Source organism: Narcine bancroftii, chromosome 2, assembly GCF_036971445.1.
Source record: "Narcine bancroftii isolate sNarBan1 chromosome 2, sNarBan1.hap1, whole genome shotgun sequence".
In the NCBI taxonomy this organism is placed as follows: Eukaryota; Metazoa; Chordata; class Chondrichthyes; order Torpediniformes; family Narcinidae; genus Narcine; species Narcine bancroftii.
The window spans coordinates 280324916-280345725 of record NC_091470.1 but is presented as its reverse complement, the minus strand read 5'-3'; the positions used below and the strand labels follow the sequence as shown (position 1 = coordinate 280345725).

At 41.5% G+C, this 20810-nt stretch overlaps 1 protein-coding gene across 13 annotated transcripts in view; it reads right to left on the bottom strand.

Moving 5' to 3' along the window:
• Positions 1-20810, bottom strand: part of LOC138755330 (lethal(3)malignant brain tumor-like protein 4) — a 291580-nt gene that overhangs the window by 91622 nt on the left and 179148 nt on the right. For all 13 annotated transcript variants that reach the window (XR_011352200.1, XR_011352201.1, XM_069921114.1 and 10 more), the window contains one exon: positions 16265-16367. Coding sequence is in view for 11 of the 13 variants with exons in the window: in XM_069921114.1 (XP_069777215.1) it covers positions 16265-16367 (103 nt within the window). In the remaining 2 variants the exon portion in view is untranslated. The remainder of the gene's footprint in view (positions 1-16264; positions 16368-20810) is intronic.

The window sequence follows — 20810 nt, the reverse complement described above, 5'->3', positions numbered from 1 at the left end:
ACCTATAAAATTCTGGCAGGACTGGACAGAATGGATGCAGATGGGATGTTTCCAATGATGGGAAAATCCAGAACCCGGGGCCATGGTTTGAGGATAATAGGCAAACCATTTAGGACCGAGATGAGGAGGAATTTCTTGACCCAGAGGGTGGTGAATCTGTGGAATTCATTGCCACAGAGGGCAGTAGAGGCAGGTTCATTAAATATATTTAAGAGGGAATTAGATCTATTTCTTCAGTATAAGGGTATTAAAGGTTACGGAGAGAAGGCGGGGACGGGGTACTGAACTTTAAGATCAGCCATGATCTCGTTGAATGGCGGAGCAGGCTCAAAGGGTCGAATGACCTACTCCTGCTCCTATCTTCTATGTTTCTATGTTTAATACAGCAGATTTGTAGCAATTCTAATTAATTATTTTTCTACAATCACACTTGAAAATGATGAATGCTTTTAACAAGCCAGCTGTTCTGAAGGCCACATTCCCTAAAGAGATCACTAAAGACTTCTTGTACCTCAACCATAATAAAAAGTCCATTACTGGAATCCTTCAAGCTATCCTAATTTCAAAGCTTATTTTGTTTAGATGGCTATTAAGGAGTGATTATGCCTTTTATTGCTCACAAGTTTAGAATCAAATTAAACTTTTTTCTATGCAAAGATCACAAAGTGCAGCTGATCCAGTTCATCATCCTTTGAAAAATACAATTCTAGCACACCTCCTAACTGCATCTATTAATTCAAAAATGTTGTTAACTGTGCCATCCTATATATAAAAGCACACTTTGAACATAGAAATGCTTAATCTTTGACTGTACTAAATTAAATACAATCATGAAGTATCATTTTCTTCAATGATTTAAGATGACAGATTCACCCTTTTATCCTTCACAGCGCTGGAAACGTACAATTCACATTATGATTTAGCTTTTTGCAAAGCTGAATTGCTTTTGATTATAACACAGTCCTCTGACACTGGAAATCAATCACAGAGCTTTTGTCTGAACCAGTACCAATGTTTGAACACTTCTCTTTTTGCCTTGATTAAAAAAATGAATACAGCACCTTCAGTGACATTAAAGCAGAAGAAAAATTATGTCAAGCAGAATGTAAAACAAGATTCCAGTTCAGTATCACCTGTTATTCCACTATTACTCAAAATCAATTTCATTATGTCTGAACAAAGGAAACATGTGCAAAGCAAAAGCTGGATGAGTTGGAGGGAAGATAAAACTAAAGGCTAAACAAGGCTTAAAATGGGATTACAAGCTCCATAATACAAGACACGACTCCATTGGTCACAGAGTTATAGTCATTCAGCATGGAAGCAGGTCATTTAGCCCAGCATGTCCATTTTGACCAGTGAGCACCTATCCATATCAGGCCCATCTTCCCACACATGGACCATTGCCCTCAATGCTCAATTGATTTAAATTCTTGTCAAAATACTTAGTTAATGAACTCTGCTTTCTCCACTCTCTCTGGCAGTTGTGTTGCAGATACTCACCATGCCTTGGGTGAAAGAGAGACCTGTTATGTGGATTGTAATCTCTCCATCTGGAACCTGGAGGGAATGGGGATTGCAGAGGGTCATGTGACTTATCCAGCTGAAATCTAGTTGGTAATCACCTCACTTGCCAATCCAGGCCTAGATCAACCCACATGTGAGGCTGATGTGTGATTGGCCCTGGCAGCTGACATGTAATTAGTCCTCCTGATGCCAAACAATGGTAAGATCTGCCCACAAATGAGCATAATTGGTCCTTGCAGGTCACATGGACAGGCTCTGCATTGAAAAAGCTGAGCAGGTTCTCTCTCTCTCTTTTTATTGCTGCATGGAGACAATCACTGAACTGCAGGTAGCTCCAGAGAGCCAAATGCAAGGTTCCCATCCTGGATCCCAAACCGTGAGCAGTACTAAAGACCGAGTTCATTTGATTATACTTCTTAGTTGTGACTAATTTATAGATTGACCCTGACTTATGATATTTAAAAGTTATAATGATTAGAATCTTTTTTGAATAAGGTAAGTCAGAGTCTACCTGTATCAAAGTGGTTGTTTTCCTTGTGGTGACATCAAGGAAATGTGCATTGATGGACGATTGCCCAATGCTGATTTTTTAAAGAAAAAATCTAATTTGGAACACGTGCACAGATCCCCATGGCTGGGGAGGAAGAGAGAGTGAGAGTATGAACAGACATAGTTTGTGAGGTGACACCATTGCCCCTAGTTCCCCAGGGCTGGGAGAAGATGATGAGTGAGGAGAGTGCCAAGAGCGGGGTATCTTGCTTGCCATGTTCCATTCGTTTAATAATTGTTTCTGCACTTGCATTGAGATTGCATCTATTTGTGTAGTTCTTGTTATTTCCACTGCTTACAGATAGACCATGACTTATGATCATTTCAATTTCCAAAAATGTCTGAATTTGATAATATATTTCTCCAAATCATGTAACAGTTACATCATCATCAAGGTCAGTCCAATTTCTTGGAAACCATATGACTATCAGTTTTATTTATCAAAATTCTGTTCCTTTTTCAAAACCACTCCTTATCCATAAGCAACCACTGATCTCATCTCTGTTCAAGAGACTTAAGTGGTTTTGTTTAAAAACAGATGGCTTCCTTCAACAGTTTTTATTGAGTATTTAGATGCTTCAGTTTTTAATAAAGCAACAACCCCATTGTTCTTGAATAATTAAAAACTTCAGATCCATTAGCTCTGTCTTTCCAAGACGCTGCAACTCCAAGAATGAACCCCCTTCTCTGTTCGATGGTTCTGTGTAAATGTACTGTGACCTGTGTGTGACCCTGTACCACCCCACAACTAACTTACTAAGAATACATATCTCGATTAAAATATAGTTTTAACATTAAACTAAGGATTCATTTTAACACAGCTCTATTACAGTAATTATTTGTGTATTGTTGCTGTGTATGTGTTCATTAGTTGTGACCATTGCTGAACTCCATGCTGTGAGCCATGGGGAGCTCTGGAGGGCTGACTGCAATCCCAAGAAGCGGTGACATTGGAGATCAGGCTCATGTGTATGTATTCTTTTAGTTATGCAGTATACTGTGCTTGTGGGTAATGGGTGCTGAAGAAGTTGAACACATTTCTTGGTAAGCCTAACCTGTTTGCTGTGTACGTTAACTTGTCAGTGTATGCCCTTTTTGTGTATTAAGACCACTGTGTTGATGATACATGTCCAAACTTGATTCTTTCTTAACCTGTTGAACTTATTCTAAATACAACAGTCCCCCTCAGATCCTTTAACCCTGAGAAGGGAAAAAAATTCCTGTATTCTACTCTCCCTCTCATTATAATTATATATATATATATATATATATATCCAAATCATGCCCCTTATTGATACACACCAGAGAAAATGGACCTAGGCTCTCCAGTCTCTCCTCAGAGTTGAAATATTCCGTCCCAAGTAACATGATGAATATCCTCTGTATCCACTCCGGTACATCATTCCTATAGTGAAGTGATGAATCATGAACTTGTATTTTGACCAACATTTAATAAAAATAGGATCATAACCTCTGTGCTCTTGCATTTGGTGCCCCAATAAATGAATGCCAGCATTTTGTATGCCTTCTTTACCATATTATCTCCCTTCAGTCACCTTTGGTCTCGCACACCAAGGTTTCTCTATTCCTCAATACATCCCAGTGCATTGCAATTCATGATTTATTTCCTAACCTCATTAGTACTCTGTGAATGCATGTCCATCACAGACTGACCTTTCATCCACTGAAGACATCCACATGACAGTCTGCCTCAAGAAGGTAGCCAATATCATGAACTATCCCCATCTCATTGGTCACAACCTCACGAAAGGTTATTTGTAGGAACATGAGAAAGAACAGTGATCCAAGGTCAGAAAGTTACTACTTTAAAAAATTTTTCACAACATTCTCCACATCCAAATTGTATGGCTCTGTAATATTGTGGGGCTCAGTACGCAAGTGCTAAACTTTACCAGCTATGTTCAGCCAGAAGTACCAAATGGATAATCTATCTTGGTTTCATCTTGAGATCCTGACAAAAGGCAACTTCTGCCAAATGAGCTCACTCCACATCAATATTAGGAACTGGTGAGAGTGCAGAACACAAAAAAGGCTATGGAACACAAAACATCCAGGTTATAGTATTGAAGATCTGATCTTCAGAAGTAGTCACACCCCTAGCCAAGCTGTTTCATTGCAATTATAATGCTGTCATCTACCCAACAATGTGGAAAATTGCCCAGATGTTCCAATTACAAAATGTAGGTCAATCCAATGTAGCTACTTATTATCCAATTAGTCTATTCTCAATCAACAGCAAAGTTATGCAAGTTTCCTCCTGATTAACAGTCAACAACACTTACTTTCAAATATCTGTTCATCATTGCTGAGTATGCTTTTTTCCTTCAAGGTGACTTGATTAAAAGCCAAGAGAAACAGGAGTAGCAGTCAGCCGTTTAGCCTTTTTAAATTAAAAAAAAATTTAGACATACAATATGGTCATTTTGGCCTACGAGTCCATGTCACCCAATTACCTACAACCCCTGGTAAGTTTTGAATGGTGGGAGGAAACCAGAGCTCCCGGGGAAAACCCACACAGACATAAAAAGAATGCAACAACTCCTTACAGAGAGCACAGGATTCAAACCCCAGTCCTGATCACTGGTGGTGTAACAGCGTTGTGCTAACTGCTACTCTAACCACCCTCCACATGATCATGGTAGTTAATCTAAATTCACAACCCGATTCCACATTTTTTCCCCTATGTGCCCTGATTCACGTAATCCTCAGAAAAATATTCAACATCTTTTTAAATATGCCTAATGATTTGTCCGTTGTAGAAAATTTCACAGATTCACAAGTTTCTGGGAGAGTCCATGTGGAGTTTGCATGATCTCTCTGTGATTGTATGGGTCTCTTCCAAATACTCTGGTTTCCTTCTACATTCCAAGATATGCTGATAGGTTAATTGCCAACTGTAAATTACCATGTAATGTTGGTTACTGACAACAAAGGAATCAAAGGTTGGTTTTTGGCCAGGTGCAAATTAATAAATTGTGGGAATAAATGGAAGAAAGGAGAGGGGCATGGGACTCCTTACCTCAGAGCCAGATCTTTACATGGCAATTTTGTAGCAGTCCTGAATGATCAATTCCCATAAGTGTCTAACCCTCTACACTTGACATTACAGTTACTGTCTACCATCATTACAATCTTGTATCACTGTTGACCATAAACTGTTTTGAACCAACCACATAAATAATTTGAATACAAAATATCTTGCAGTAAGTGACTTGTCTTTGAACCCCAATACTTTTCCACCATTCACAAGGTAAAAATCAGGATAACCATGAAACAGTCTCCACTTGTATATGTGAAAGCAGCACACAGCAGAAAAGCCACTCAACACAATGAAGGATCAAGCAGCCCACATGATTAGTCTCCCATCTACTTCTCTGAACACTTATTCCCTCCACTGCCATTTAGGAGTTTGTACCCTCCAAAAAAATGTACAGCCATTAATTGCATGGGCTACACCTGAAAGGACCTCAAAAACCTATAACCTCTACCACCAAGACAAACAAGAACTTCAGGCACACGAGTACACCATTCATGAGAGTTTCCAATAAAGTCGTGTGGCATTCTGAAGAAAGGATATAATTGTTCTGGCATCATTGCTGGGTCTGATTCAAGATTTATTTTCTGTCATGAAATAAAAGCAGTGCAATATTACATGGAATCTGCTTTTGTCCTACCTAAAGCAGACAGATTTGCTTTCAGCAGAAATTGCCTGAAGTGCCTCTTGTAGTCAGAGAGTGAAACCAAAGATAGTCCACTCAAAGACGCGGGGCGCCCACTCAAAGACGCGGGGCGCCCACTCAAAGACGCGGGGCGCCCACTCAAAGACGCGGGGCGCCCACTCAAAGACGCGGGGCGCCCACTCAAAGACGCGGGGCGCCCACTCAAAGACGCGGGGCGCCCACTCAAAGACGCGGGGCGCCCACTCAAAGACGCGGGGCGCCCACTCAAAGACGCGGGGCGCCCACTCAAAGACGCGGGGCGCCCACTCAAAGACGCGGGGCGCCCACTCAAAGACGCGGGGCGCCCACTCAAAGACGCGGGGCGCCCACTCAAAGACGCGGGGCGCCCACTCAAAGACGCGGGGCGCCCACTCAAAGACGCGGGGCGCCCACTCAAAGACGCGGGGCGCCCACTCAAAGACGCGGGGCGCCCACTCAAAGACGCGGGGCGCCCACTCAAAGACGCGGGGCGCCCACTCAAAGACGCGGGGCGCCCACTCAAAGACGCGGGGCGCCCACTCAAAGACGCGGGGCGCCCACTCAAAGACGCGGGGCGCCCACTCAAAGACGCGGGGCGCCCACTCAAAGACGCGGGGCGCCCACTCAAAGACGCGGGGCGCCCACTCAAAGACGCGGGGCGCCCACTCAAAGACGCGGGGCGCCCACTCAAAGACGCGGGGCGCCCACTCAAAGACGCGGGGCGCCCACTCAAAGACGCGGGGCGCCCACTCAAAGACGCGGGGCGCCCACTCAAAGACGCGGGGCGCCCACTCAAAGACGCGGGGCGCCCACTCAAAGACGCGGGGCGCCCACTCAAAGACGCGGGGCGCCCACTCAAAGACGCGGGGCGCCCACTCAAAGACGCGGGGCGCCCACTCAAAGACGCGGGGCGCCCACTCAAAGACGCGGGGCGCCCACTCAAAGACGCGGGGCGCCCACTCAAAGACGCGGGGCGCCCACTCAAAGACGCGGGGCGCCCACTCAAAGACGCGGGGCGCCCACTCAAAGACGCGGGGCGCCCACTCAAAGACGCGGGGCGCCCACTCAAAGACGCGGGGCGCCCACTCAAAGACGCGGGGCGCCCACTCAAAGACGCGGGGCGCCCACTCAAAGACGCGGGGCGCCCACTCAAAGACGCGGGGCGCCCACTCAAAGACGCGGGGCGCCCACTCAAAGACGCGGGGCGCCCACTCAAAGACGCGGGGCGCCCACTCAAAGACGCGGGGCGCCCACTCAAAGACGCGGGGCGCCCACTCAAAGACGCGGGGCGCCCACTCAAAGACGCGGGGCGCCCACTCAAAGACGCGGGGCGCCCACTCAAAGACGCGGGGCGCCCACTCAAAGACGCGGGGCGCCCACTCAAAGACGCGGGGCGCCCACTCAAAGACGCGGGGCGCCCACTCAAAGACGCGGGGCGCCCACTCAAAGACGCGGGGCGCCCACTCAAAGACGCGGGGCGCCCACTCAAACACGCGGGGCGCCCACTCAAACACGCGGGGCGCCCACTCAAACACGCGGGGCGCTAAAGATTCAAATACTAATTTCCTAAAGTCATGGGAGATGTCTTTGAGATCTGAATCTCTGACACATCAGGAAACATTCAGTGACCTCGGCACCCTCTTGCATCCCGGTTCCAATAACTGGTACCCCTTCAGCCAGTATCCAGCAGCCTGCCACCTGGTATAAATCCCTCGACTGTAGTCACCAACAGCCTGCAGTCAGCGTAGATTCCTTGCCTTGAGTTACCAACAGCCTGCCACCTGTGTGTTCTTCAGCTGCAGAGCCCATCACTCATCTGCCATTGTGGTCACCATCCCATAAGTCATCTCTGCTTCTCCTTCTCAATGGGGGATGTTCTCCCTGTTTTTGGTGCCCTGCATTAGTTCTCTGCTTTCCCAGAGTCTGCAACTCTATGCGGCTGCTGCTGATCATGGATGCTGCCATCTTGGGCGCAGACCCCACAGTCACAGAAGTTGTAAATATAACCATCGTCAGCTCCTTTAGCAAGCTGTTTAAAGCCTGTATAGAGTTAATGGCAATTGGACTGGATGGTTGGATCCTGCTGGAGCATTGTCTCCATTCCCTCCTCAGGTCTGTACCAGTGTTAGCGCTGCCACAGGAGTTTTTAAGCATCCTGGAAACTCTTATCTAATTGCACTAAAGGAGCATATTTATTCGAACTATGGGAAAGTTTCAAGATGGCTCACCACTGCTTTCTCAAGGGCCCTGAGGTTTGGGAAATAAATACTGACCTTGTCAACAAAACCTTAATAAACACAAAAGAACTAGATCCAGGGAATAATTGGTGCCAGTTGGTCTCCTTTGAGATCTGTGGGCCATTTCATTTTAATTTTTTTTATTTTTCACACAATAAACCATACTGACCAAAATACATACAGACATTTTTCTCCCCTTTTCCCCCCTCCCTTCCTCTCCACCCTTCCCATTTATTCAAAGTTCAATTTATAAGATACATTAAATCCATTAAACAACGTCGTCACTTAATAAAATAAGCAAAAAATTTTTATCTTTTATTTTTATATACTGAGTCAGTTCATTTCGTTGTCTTCTCCTTCTGTCATTTTAGGTAGTGGAGGTTCATGGTAGGATTTCTCTATTGTATTTCATGTATGGTTCCCATATTTATTTGAATATTGTGATGTTATTTCTTATGTTATTTTTTCTAATGGAATACATTTATTTATTTTTATGTACCATTGTTGTATTCTCAAGTTGTCTTCTAATTTGTTGACATAATATATTTTTTTGCTACAGCTAGGGCTATCATAATAAATCTTTTTTGTGCTCCATCCAAATCGAGTCCAAATTCTTTATTTCTTATATTCCTTAGAAGGAAGATCTCTGGGTTTTTTGGTATATTGCTTTTTGTGATTTTATTTAATATCTGGTTTAGATCTTCCCCCCAAAATCTTTCCACTTTCCCACATGTCCAAATTGCATGTATTGTTGTTCCCGTTTCCTTTTTACAGCGAAAACATCTGTCTGATACTGTTGGGTCCTATAGCCTGTGTAAGTTCTGCATGCAGCATCAATACCTCAAGATAAAATCTGTCGAATAAGCTGGAGTGATTTCATTTTGGAACAGGAATTGAAATGCTTTCCTTTTTAAGACATTTTTATTGAAATTTGCAATATTGCAAAAATTAAACAATGCAATTATATATGGAAATACAAATTACAAGAGAAATGAGGAAAAAAACCTCTTAATTTAAAAATAAACTAACATGTGGCTATCAAGTGACGATAACCTGGAAATAGCACAGCATCAAAGCTTATAACAACCCTAAAACATTAGATTGTGGTAATGGTCCATAAAAGGGCCCCATGACTTTAGGAAATTAGTATTTGAATCTTTAATGCCATATCGAATTTTTTCTAAACATAAACAAGGCATAATATCATTTAATCATTGTGTAGGTGGAACGTTATCTTTCTATTTAATCAAAATTGCACGTCTGACTAACAATGAAGTAAAAGGTAAAATTTGGTTTTGAGTTGAAGTCAATAAAACACCATCTTGAAATGATCCAAAAAGAGCAATTAAAGGGCAAGGTTCTAATTTGACCTTGATTCACCACTTTCCAAATTTTTCCAAACTAGGGCAAGTCAAAAACATGTGAATCAAAGAAGTCTCAGCAATAGGATTTATATCAGAGTAAAAACGAGATAATTTAACTTTGGACATATGTATTGTATGGACAACATCCAATTGCAATAAGCAATATTATGTACAAAGGAAGGTAGTATTAATCAAATTACAAATGGAATCCCAAACCTTGTCAGAAAATGAAAGATTCAAATCCTGTTCCCAATCCCTCTTGATCTTAACTAACGAGGCCATACTTAAATCAAGCAAATTCTTATAAATAAGAGATATTGAACCTTTATGAGAAAGTTGTAAATTAAAAAGTAAATCAAGAATATTTGTCTCGGGAATTTGCAGAAAGTCAGGGATCTGAGATTGAACAAAACATTCAACTTGTAAATATCTTTAAAAAAAATGCATGTTTGGTAAGTTAAATTTTACCAATTGTTCAAAAGAAACAAAATTATTTTGAATAGTAAGGTCTTTGAAACATGTAATGCCTAATCTGTGCCAATCATTAAAAAGCTGTATCCTGCAATGGTAGAATAAAGAGATTAGACAAGGGAAAAATTCTGAAACCCAAAAAACTTTCTAAAAATTGTGCCCATATTTCTCAAACTATGTTTAAATTTCAGATTACCAGTCCAAGATAAAAAGGACCAGAATTCAAATGCTGAATTCATAAATCACTTAATTTAGATGGTACAATCGGATAGAACAATGGTATGGCTTGGAGAACAGGTTGAGTCCTGACCTCTACTACAGTCTGAGTGAATTTACACATTCTCCGTGTGACTACAGGAGTTCCTTCTGGGTGTTTTGGCTTTCTACCACAACCTAAAGATGTATAGGTTGGTAGGTCAAATGGACATGGTAAATTGTCCCTTGTGTGCAAGTAAGAAAATCTGGAGAGAGCAGAGGGGAATGTGTGGAGAATATAGTGACATTACCATCTGCTTGATAGCTGGCATGGACTCTGGGCTGAAGAGTTTGTTTCCATTCTGTGAAAGTCTATGATTAAGCATTTCAACTGCAATTCTGCTATGTAAATTTACAATAAAAAAACAAGCAAAATCCACCAATGTTGATGGGAAATTAGGCTATCTAAAAGCTCTGGTGATCCTCTTCATGGGACACTAACAGGAAATTAATGTACTCAATCAAACAAATGATCTCTCAGAGAATTATATTTCTAAAGATTAAGGACATCTAAGGTAATACCAGTAAACCATTGTAAATACTGATAGAAAATCCATTTTCTGTTGCGCATAATTTAATAAGTGCAACATGTCAAACTGAATTGCATAGAATTATTTACACTTCATACAGAATTCAGCGTGAATATTGAAAATGAATGTTAACAAATTACTAAAAGCTGTTGTTGATATCTAGGTTCAATAACAAAACCATGGCACTGACACTATGAACTTATTATAAATCAGACTGACACAAAATGAAATACAATTAAACGATTAGAAAGCCAGAGATAGGAAATTAAGGCATGTTTCAAGGTCTCAGTATTAATATGGACAGGCACTGGGAGCATGGGAATGGTTCTGATTACTCTGCAGGAAAACAGAAATAAGTTCAGCACACTGCCTCTTCAATACTACTTTATTAACATTTCACTTTCACATTTGGTGCTGATTGCACAGAAGCCAGTGGATTAAGAACCACATAACATATCTCAATTTAAATAGCCAATTAAAGGTTGAATTAGATGAAATTTCGGGGGAAAAAACAGTGCAGAATCGGAATGATTTACTGATTACATTTTTGGTGTGCTCCTGAGACTTGTGAGTATGGCAGATTCAGTCAGTGACAGTATTAATGGTCAGGAGAGATGTATAAAATTGAACATTCATCTAAATTCCACTGTGCATCATCCTCTCTCAGTCTTCTCAAGCCCAGCTGCTCAAATCATTCTGAATAAAACTTAATATGATTCGTTACTTCCTTTACAGCAATGCTCCCCTAAACTTGCATTCCACCTGAAGCAACCTCTGTGCCATATGTGCTCTGTGATTAGTAAGGGACTGCTTCAGATGGTATGTGAATGGAAAGAAAAAGGTTTGAAAACCTAATTGACTCATTATGTGCACAGTTTCATAACTCCAAAGGAAATGGGCCAATGACAATTTCTCTCAAGCAAAATATTTCAGTAACAATTGGGTCTAAAGCAGTGGTTCTCAACCTTCCATTCCCACTCTCATACCACCTTAAGCAATCCCTTACCAATCACAAAGCACTTATGGCATAGGGATTGCTTAAGGTGAAATGTAAGTTTAGGGGGAGTTTGAAAACCAATGCTTTACAAATTCTGCACTTGGTCTCTTGCCTGAATGAGGATTTTTGTCTCTCCTCTTTCAGTGAGTTCTGGCCCCTTACCATACCCTGTGAAAACATTTTTCATGATCCCTTGATAACTTAGTTCTCCCTGGTTTTTGACCCTTCTATATAAAGAATTGATCTTTTTCATTTACTTCTTCTGGGTTGCTAATAATTTTAAGCACCTTAATTAAGTCTACTATCCAAAATAAAATCCCTCAGGCCATCCAATGTCTCCTCAATTCAAAATTTCCAAATCCCTTTAAATCTTCTCTGCACCCTCTTCATAGAAATTGCATTTTTCATATATAGCAATTGTTAAGGTATGCGTTATCACTCCAAATTTTTGAGCACAGACACACTTCTCTAAAATTCTGTGCCTTGCTTATTAAAGGGAGGTGAGCTGAAGTGTGTGAAACAAGAAACAAACTGCTGGAGGAACTCAGCAGGTCAAGCAGCATCACTGGAAGCAAGTAAATGGCCAGGAATCTGCATTTTTCTCTTTGCCTCCATGGATGCTACTTGATCCACTGAGTTTCTCTAGGAGTTTGTATTTTGCTCCAGATTCTAGCAAATACAGTCTCTTGCTTTAATATTTTCTGCACCTCTCGTTAACTTTAAGGATAAAAATTCATATACTCTGTAATGATAGTGATCATGTTTGCATTGCTACTAGCAATGTCTTAAGGATCATAGTTCCTGTTTGATTATACTTGGCTGCCAGCAGGGGGCTCACACAGATGGAGAGAGTGCTGTTTGAGATCTGTAATGGAGGTCAGTATGCCTCATGGTTTCTGCTTAAAACAACTTTAAAGTAAAGAACCTTTTCCTTCATCCATGTGTTGTCTAAGAACTCACACATACAAATGCAAGATGAAACATGGTGTCAGAAGTGGAATGAAGGAAATTAAAGGGAAATACCTTAAAAGAAAAAAAGTAGCTCTCCACAAATTAGCAAGAAAAAGAGAAGATAAAGGAGTGAAAAATGGAAGGATTATACCCATCAGTAAAACTTCAGTTGACAGGTAATGTGGCTGAACATTGGAACACATTCAAACAATGATTTGGATTGTATTTAGTGGCAGTTGGAGCTGATGGGAAAAGTGAAAGTGCCAGTTTTCTTGCATGCTGTGGGTGATGAAACCCTGGAGGTGTATAATAACTTCACATTTGCTGCTGAAGGAGACAAAATGAAACTGGAAAAAAATAATGGAACAGTTTGAGACATACTGCATTCCTAAATGTAACAAGACATTTGAGAGGCACAGATTTTTCATGTATACAGAGAAAGGAAGAAAGTATCGATCAGTATGTGACTGAATTGAGAAACAGAAGTGAAACGTGTGAATTTGGTGGACTGACCGACTTGCTGATCAAAGACCCTAATGAGTGTGGTATTCCAGACAATAGTCTAAGGCAGGGGTGCCAAACTCAAATTCACTGAGGGCCAAAATTAAAAACTTGGACTAAGTCGAGGGCCGAACTAAATATTTATTGAAAATTTTCAACAACATCTGCATGTTTTCTCTTCTTTCAACATATGTAATGTTAAACTTTAGGATATAACTTTAGGAGGATAATGTTACAGGTCAGGAGTAGGTACCTCAAGTTCACCCTTTGCTTGACCTGAGGGAAACATATTTGGTCCCTGTGGAGATGCAGTCAGCATTCACAGGCCGTGTCCATTTTGGCCTGCATCAGGACTCAGCATTTCCTGCTCACTCCTCAGGCTCTAGGCCTCTATTCACCCTCGACCCACCATCCCTCTACCTGACCAGTCCTTTACCCAACCTCTACTCACCCCTCACTCCACTCCTTCTGCCTCTACCCACCCCATCCTATACACGCCCCTCTACTGCCTCTCCCCTCAACCTGTTCCTCCCTCTACCCGTCTCTCACCCTCTAATCACCCCTCCCCTACTCGCCCTGCCCCTCCCCTTTTAACCTCTTCCCTATCCACCCCTCCTTCTACTCATCCCTCCCTCTAACTGCCCCTCGCACCACCATAACTTCCCCTGCCCATTACTCCTCACCTACACCCTCTGCTCACCCACCCACTCAGGCCCAGCGCGCTGCCGATCAGCCTTTGCGGACAGCCACCATCTCTCTCTTCACGTGCAGGGCCGAACCAGCCGTCCCTGTGGTCCGCGCGGGTGCAAGCGCTGAAGGCCGTGGCGACCGGGAGAAGTGGACTCGCGCTGTGGAAGGGCCGTCTGGTGCCAGTCGCACAGGGCTCACGCTGCCCGGGGGTCGTGCGCAGTCTGCCGTGTCCATCGCGCCGACAGGAAATCACAGGCGCTCGCCAATCCGCCACACAGCTCGACAGGTGGGAGAAGTGACTGGTTGTGCGGGGAGCCTTCCAACTGGCTTGCCGGCTGATGACATCGACAGACTTCTCGTGTTACAACTTCTCGTGTTACAATGGGGAAGGATGTGCAATGAAGGGGGAGGATGGTGGGGGTGACATTACCAAAAAACAGCATCGGCTCTTGTTGCAGGGCGGGCCACCTCTAATACATTTTTGAAATGATCTTGCGGGCCAAATATAATTATATTGCGGGTCAAATTTGGCCCGCGGGCCAGAGTTTGACATATGTGGTCTAAGGGAAAGACTGCTAAGAGAGCAAAATCTAGACCTGGAAAAAGCTATAGCACTTTGTAGGGCTACAGAAACTGTAAAAGCACAGGCAAAAGAACTGTTCAATGAAACTAGCTACAACATGGATGCAGGGAACAAGAAGGGATATAAACTGTTTAACAAAAAGAGCACCAAAGTGGAAATAGAGGTGTGGCCAGTGAACAAAAATGAAAGAGACAATTGAAAGCCATGTATTTGATGCAGTACACAACACCTACCAAAAAAGTGTCCTGCATATGGTAAAACATGCTACATGTGCAACAAAAGCAACCATTATTCCTGCTGCTGTAGGAACCAAATGCAACAAAGCAAGGTTCATACAGTAGATGAAAGGGAGATAGAGGAATTCTACTTAGACGTTGTGACTGAAAACACAAAAGAAAAAAGAGACTGGATGTTGAGATTAAAAGTCAATTACATATACATTTCAGTTAAATTGGATACTGGGGCACAAATTAATGTAATATCAGAGACTTATTTTAAGAAAATTAGACCCAGACCAAAGATGTATGGAACAAAAGTGAAGGTGACAGGATATTCAGGTACTGATATACATGTGCAAGGAGAATGCATGGTCATAGTGAAACACTAGGACAAGAAGCATATACTACCATTCATCAAAGGATGTACAGCCTGTGAGAAACTGAACCTGGTAAAAAGAGTCCTCGTTGTGGAAAGACAGTCTATGATGAACTCATGAAAGAGCACAATGACCTATTTCAGGGTCAAGGCTGCCTTCAAGGAGAACACACGATCAGAGTGGATAAACGTGTGCCACCAATAATACATCCATGCAAACAAGTTCCATTCAAAAGCAATTAAAGGCAGAGTTGGACAGGATGGAAAGCCTGAACGTGATTCAGAAGATAGATGAGTCAATGGAGTGGGTGAGTTCACTTGTCATTGTGGAGAAAAAGAATTCAAGCTTAGAATTTGCCTGAATCCAAGAGATCTAAACAGAGCAATAAAGAGAGAACACTTTAAGCTTCTGACACGTGAAGAAATCATGTCACAGTTTACAAATGCAAAGTTTTTCAGCAAGTTAGATGCAACATCAGGATTTTGGCAGTTGAAGTTGGATGAAGCAAGTTCAAGACTGTGCACATTCAATAGTCCATTTGGCAGATACAGATTCCTAAGGTTACCATTCAGAATTGCCTCAACTCCTGAAGTGTATCACAGAACTATCCATATGGTCTATGAGCACCTGGACGTAGTTGATACCTCAATGGATGACATCATAGTATGGGGAACCATGAGAATTGAGCATTGCAGGAGATCTGTAATGGAGGTCGGCATGCTTCATGGTTGTTGCTTACAACAACTTTAAAGTAAAGAACCTTTTCCTTCATCCATGCGTTGTCAAAGAACTCACACATACAAATACAGGATGAAACATACTCCAGTATCCATCAACTTCTCGCACCTCTAACTTTTCCTGATTAAATTTCACTTGCCACTTATCTTCCTGTGATCAGACTATTGCTCTTTCTTTAACATCTTACTATCTTAACCCATGGCAACATTTTTATAGAACCATAGAACATTACAGCACAGAAGCTGGACCTGCAGTTCAAAAGGACGCAATGACTTGTCAAAGATGGACTAAAGTTAGAGTTGGAGGAGTTATCCCTGTCACAATGAGGCAATTTCCAGCAATTTTTAGATATTTGAGCCCACACAAAACTTGTGCTTGAATATGCAAATTTCAGTTAATTGCTTTGGTTTACAAAGATTTAGAAACTGGGTCTTGAAGATTAGACAGTCAGCAAACAGCTTTACAGAGTCAACTGCTGCCAAATAATGATTCAGCTTAATGGAGGTACTGTATGCTTATTTATTTACAGTATTGAGGACAAGATATTTTTCACTCACCTATGATGACCTGTGTATCGAGCACCTTTGATGTGTCCAACACCTATACATCCAGGTGTTGGACATCCTCCAGGAACCAGAGCTTCAACAAATTCTTGTGAATCTGAAATGGAAAAATTATGCCAAATCTCTAACTTGTGTAACAAAATTATCTCTGGAATACATTTTATTTATGACTTTTGGATCACAAGCTCAAAATTGTTGACTGATTAGTGTTTTGGTTAACATATAGCATTACTGTACTTTTAATTTCAATGGGTAATTATTTAATTTTAGCGTTGCATAAAAAGTTTCAAAATATGACAGGAAACTCTCAAGGTCAGCAAGCAAATAATAAGCTTAATTATATGGAGGAAATTTGGGAGTAATCTTGAAGTCACACATTTCTACAGCACAGTCAAACCTGTGCACACCTACCAAACTAGCTTCATTTAAACTTTAGGATATAACTTTAGGAGGATAATGTTACAGGTCAGGAGTAGGTAGCTAGTTTCATTTGCCTGAATTTAGCCCATTTTCTTCTAAAGATTTCCTTCCATGCACCGTTTAAATGACTTAAATGTTACAGCCACCCTCCTACTTCTACCAACTACTTCTGTTGATGGCTTGTTCCAGATACGCATTAACCTCAGGCCCATTTTAAATCTTTCCCTCTCATTTAAATCTTTGTCCTCCAGTTTTATGAGATTCCCCTACCCTGGGGAAAAAAAACTATAACTATTTATTTCTCTACATCTTTCATGATTTTATAAACCTCTAAGGTCTGTCCTTCGTCTTCTGCACCCCAGGGAGTCAAGTCCCAGTAACATTCAAGCTTTCTGAAAGCATCACAAAATGGAAAAAGCTGACATGTGTTGCACATGTAGCATGTTTTACCATATGAGAATTTCACATTTACAAATTGAAATGCACCCCATGCACTTGGTGACAAGTAGTATAGCTGCACAAATCCAGCAGCTTGCCTCCAGCACTGTCCATGTGGCGTTTGCATGTTCTCTCTTTCATATCGTATTCTGCCTCTGGGTGCTCGTTTCCTCCCATATCCAAAGGCATTAAGGTTGATTTGGCTACTGTAAATTATTCCCCTGTATGTGAGGGTGGTACAGGAATTAGACGAGTGGTAGGGTGGAAAGAGGGGAAATTAGAGGGAACAAGAGAGAATGGGTTATCTGAAAATAAACAGTGCAATAGGGTTGGTTATTAAGTCAACATAAAGTCAGAGTAAAAAATAAAAAAAAGAAATAGTTTTAGTGTTCTAAAAATTTTTTTATAAATTATTTTCTTAACTGATGAAAGTGTTACAGGTAAGGTAATTTATTATTAAAAATAAAGAAATGGAAGATATTGGAAATATTTAAAAAAATCAAAAAGATAGAAATGTTAGGTCAGCCACAGAACAGAATTAACATTTCTTGACAATGCCTTTCGATAAAACTGGAAAAAGTTACACAAACAAATTTGAAGATGCAGGTGAAGTCATAAAAAGGAACAAAAGTGAAGGTCTAATTTAGGGCAGGAAAGATTAAATGACAAAAGAGATAAGATTACAAATCAAAATAAGATAGAAATTGTACCATCAGACAGACATGGCATGGATTCAGGAAGAGCAGGTCATGTTTGACAAATATATCTAGAGTTCTTTGAGGATACAAAAATTTCAGTGGATAGAGGGGAACAGGTGGATGTTGTACACTTTGAATTCTAGAAGTTGTTCAAGGAGGGGCATAAAAGACTTATCCATAAGGTAAGGTTACATGGAGTAGGGGGATAATAAATTAGAATGGATAAAGAATTGGTTCATCAATAAAAGGTAGAGTTTAGATAAATGTGTGTCTCTAGTGACAATCAGTGGTGAGCTGAGTGCTGCAGGGATTGGTGCTAGACCTACAACTGTTCACAGTATACATCAATGATTTGGAAAAAGGGACCAAGTATAGCGTTAATAAGTTCACTGATGACACTAAATTGAGTGGAAAATCAAATGGTGCAGTGGAGAGTCTGCAGAGAAATATAGATAGGTTAAGGAAGTGGGCAAGGGTTATGCAAATAGAGTGTAAAGTTGGTAAATGTGAGGACATTCACTTTAAAAGGAAATTTAATAGGTAATATAACTTTAATATTGAAAGATTACAGCACGCTGTTGTGCAGAGACTTGAGATTACTTGTACATGAATCAAAAAAGCTTGGTTTTCAGATGCAACGCAACAGATGATCAAAAAGGCAAATGGATCAATGTCTTTATGCCAGAAGGGTTGAATTTAAGAGCAAGAAGATTCTGCTGCAACAGTACAGGGTACTGATAAAGCTAAAAATGGAGTACTGCATGCAGTTCTGGTCTCCAAACTAGAGTAACTGAAGCATAGCTATTGAGGCAGTGCAGAGGAGGTTCAGCAGGTTGATTCCAGAAATGAGAGATTGTCGCTGGGGTTATACTCACTGGAATTGAGAAGGGATCTTAGAGGAACATATAAAATTTTGAACTGGATACCCAAGTTAGAGGCGAAAAAGTTATTTTCTCTGGTTGGTGAGACAAGACTAGGAGACATAGTCTCAACATCCAGGGAATAGAATTAGGATGGAGATAAGGAGGAACTGCTTTTCCCAGAGTAATGAATCTGTGTAATTTTCTGCCCAAGGAAGCAATAGAAACTGCCTCATTAAATATATTTAAAATGGATTTTTGCAAATTAGGAGAATTAAGAATAATGGGGAAAAGGCAGGTAGGTGAAGATTAGTCCACAGCCAGATCAGCCATGATCTTATTGAATGGTGAAGCAGGGTCAATGGGCCAGATGCCCTACTTTAGCTCCTATTTCTTATATTCTTATGTGGGATGGTCATGGAATAAACAGAAAAATATGGTGTAGAAGAGATGGTAATGGTTAAAGCAGAGTCATGAGCTAAATTCAAAACGGAAAAATACTAAAGTTTACACAATTGTGCACTAATACTCAGGTTTCAAGGCTTATATCCAGAAATCCTAGGTCTTCAATCCAACGCTTGAACTGTGTCTGGGCAGACCAACTTCAAGTCAAGTTTATTGACATCTGATTGTACAAGTACAACCTAATGAAACAATGTTCTCTGGACCTCAGTGCAAAACATGCAGACACACAACCAGACGTTACACACAACCAGACAAATAATACTCATGTAGGACAAGTATTATATCAATAAAAGTAAATAAATATTGCTTTGTGAATATGAGTCAGATGGTTAAATTTAGACATACAGCATGGTAAAGGCCATTTTGGCCCATGAGTCTGTGCCACCCAATTTACACTCAATTAACTTCCACCCCAGTATCTTTCGAACGGTGGGAGGAAACCAGAACCTCAGGAGGAAACACACGCAGACATGAGGAGAACATAGAAACTCCTTACAGACAGTGCATGATTTGAAACCTAGTCCCGATTGCTGGCACTGTAAAGGCATTCCACTAACCACTACACCAACTGTGCTGCCTTTAGTGTGAGCAGTTCCTTTGGTCATTCAGCATTCTCACTGCCCATGGGAAGAAGCTGTTCCTCTGCCTGGTGGTGCTGGCTCTGATACTCCTGTATTTCTTCCATGATGGGAGCAGCTGAAAGATGCTGTGTGCAGGGAGGAAGGGGTCTTCAATGATTTTGTGCCCCTTCTTCAGACAATGATCCCAGTAGATCATGTCAATGTGAGAGAGGGAGATGGCAGTGAACCTCTCTGCCTCTCTTAGGGTCCTGTGGATTGACCTCTGACCCATTTCTCTGCAGCAATCATACCACACTGTGATGCAGCCAGCCAGGACTCTCTCAATAGAACTTAGTGGCCGGAAGCCTTGCCTGCTTCAATCTTCTCAGAAAGTGCAGTTGCTGTTGTGCTTTCCTGACTACTGAGGAGATGTTGAGTGTCTATGTTCAATTGGACACACAACATCTCCTCAGTTGTCAGGAAGGCTCGACAGTGACAACACTTCCTGAAAAGACTGAAGCAGGCAAGGATACTGGCCACTCTCATGTCAATCTTCTATAGGAGCTCCATCCAGAATGCTCTGGCTGGCACTATCACAGTGTGGTACAGTTGCTGCAGAGAAATGGATCAGAGGTCAATCCACGGGACCATAAGAGTGGTTGAGAGAATAACAGGAGTCTCCCTCCATCCCCCCATCATTGTCTGAAGAGGATGCGCAAAATCATTGAGGACCCTTTCCACTCACAGCATCTTTCAACTGCTCCATCGAGAAAGAAATACAGGAGTATCAGAGCCAGAACCACCAGGCTGAGAAACAGCTTCTTCCTACTGGCAGTGAGAATGCTGAACGACCAAAGGAACTGCTCACATTGACCATCCAAGACTCTCACATTTACAAAGCAATATTTATTTATTTATTTGTATATATGAATACTTGTCCTGCATATGTATTGTTTGTCTGTATGTGTATTATATCTGGTTGTGTGTTTGCATAATTTGCACTGAGGACTGGAGAGCACCGTTTGGTCAGGTTGTACTTGTGCAATCAAATGATAATAAACTTGACTTGAATTTAAATATTTCAATCATTGATGTCCAT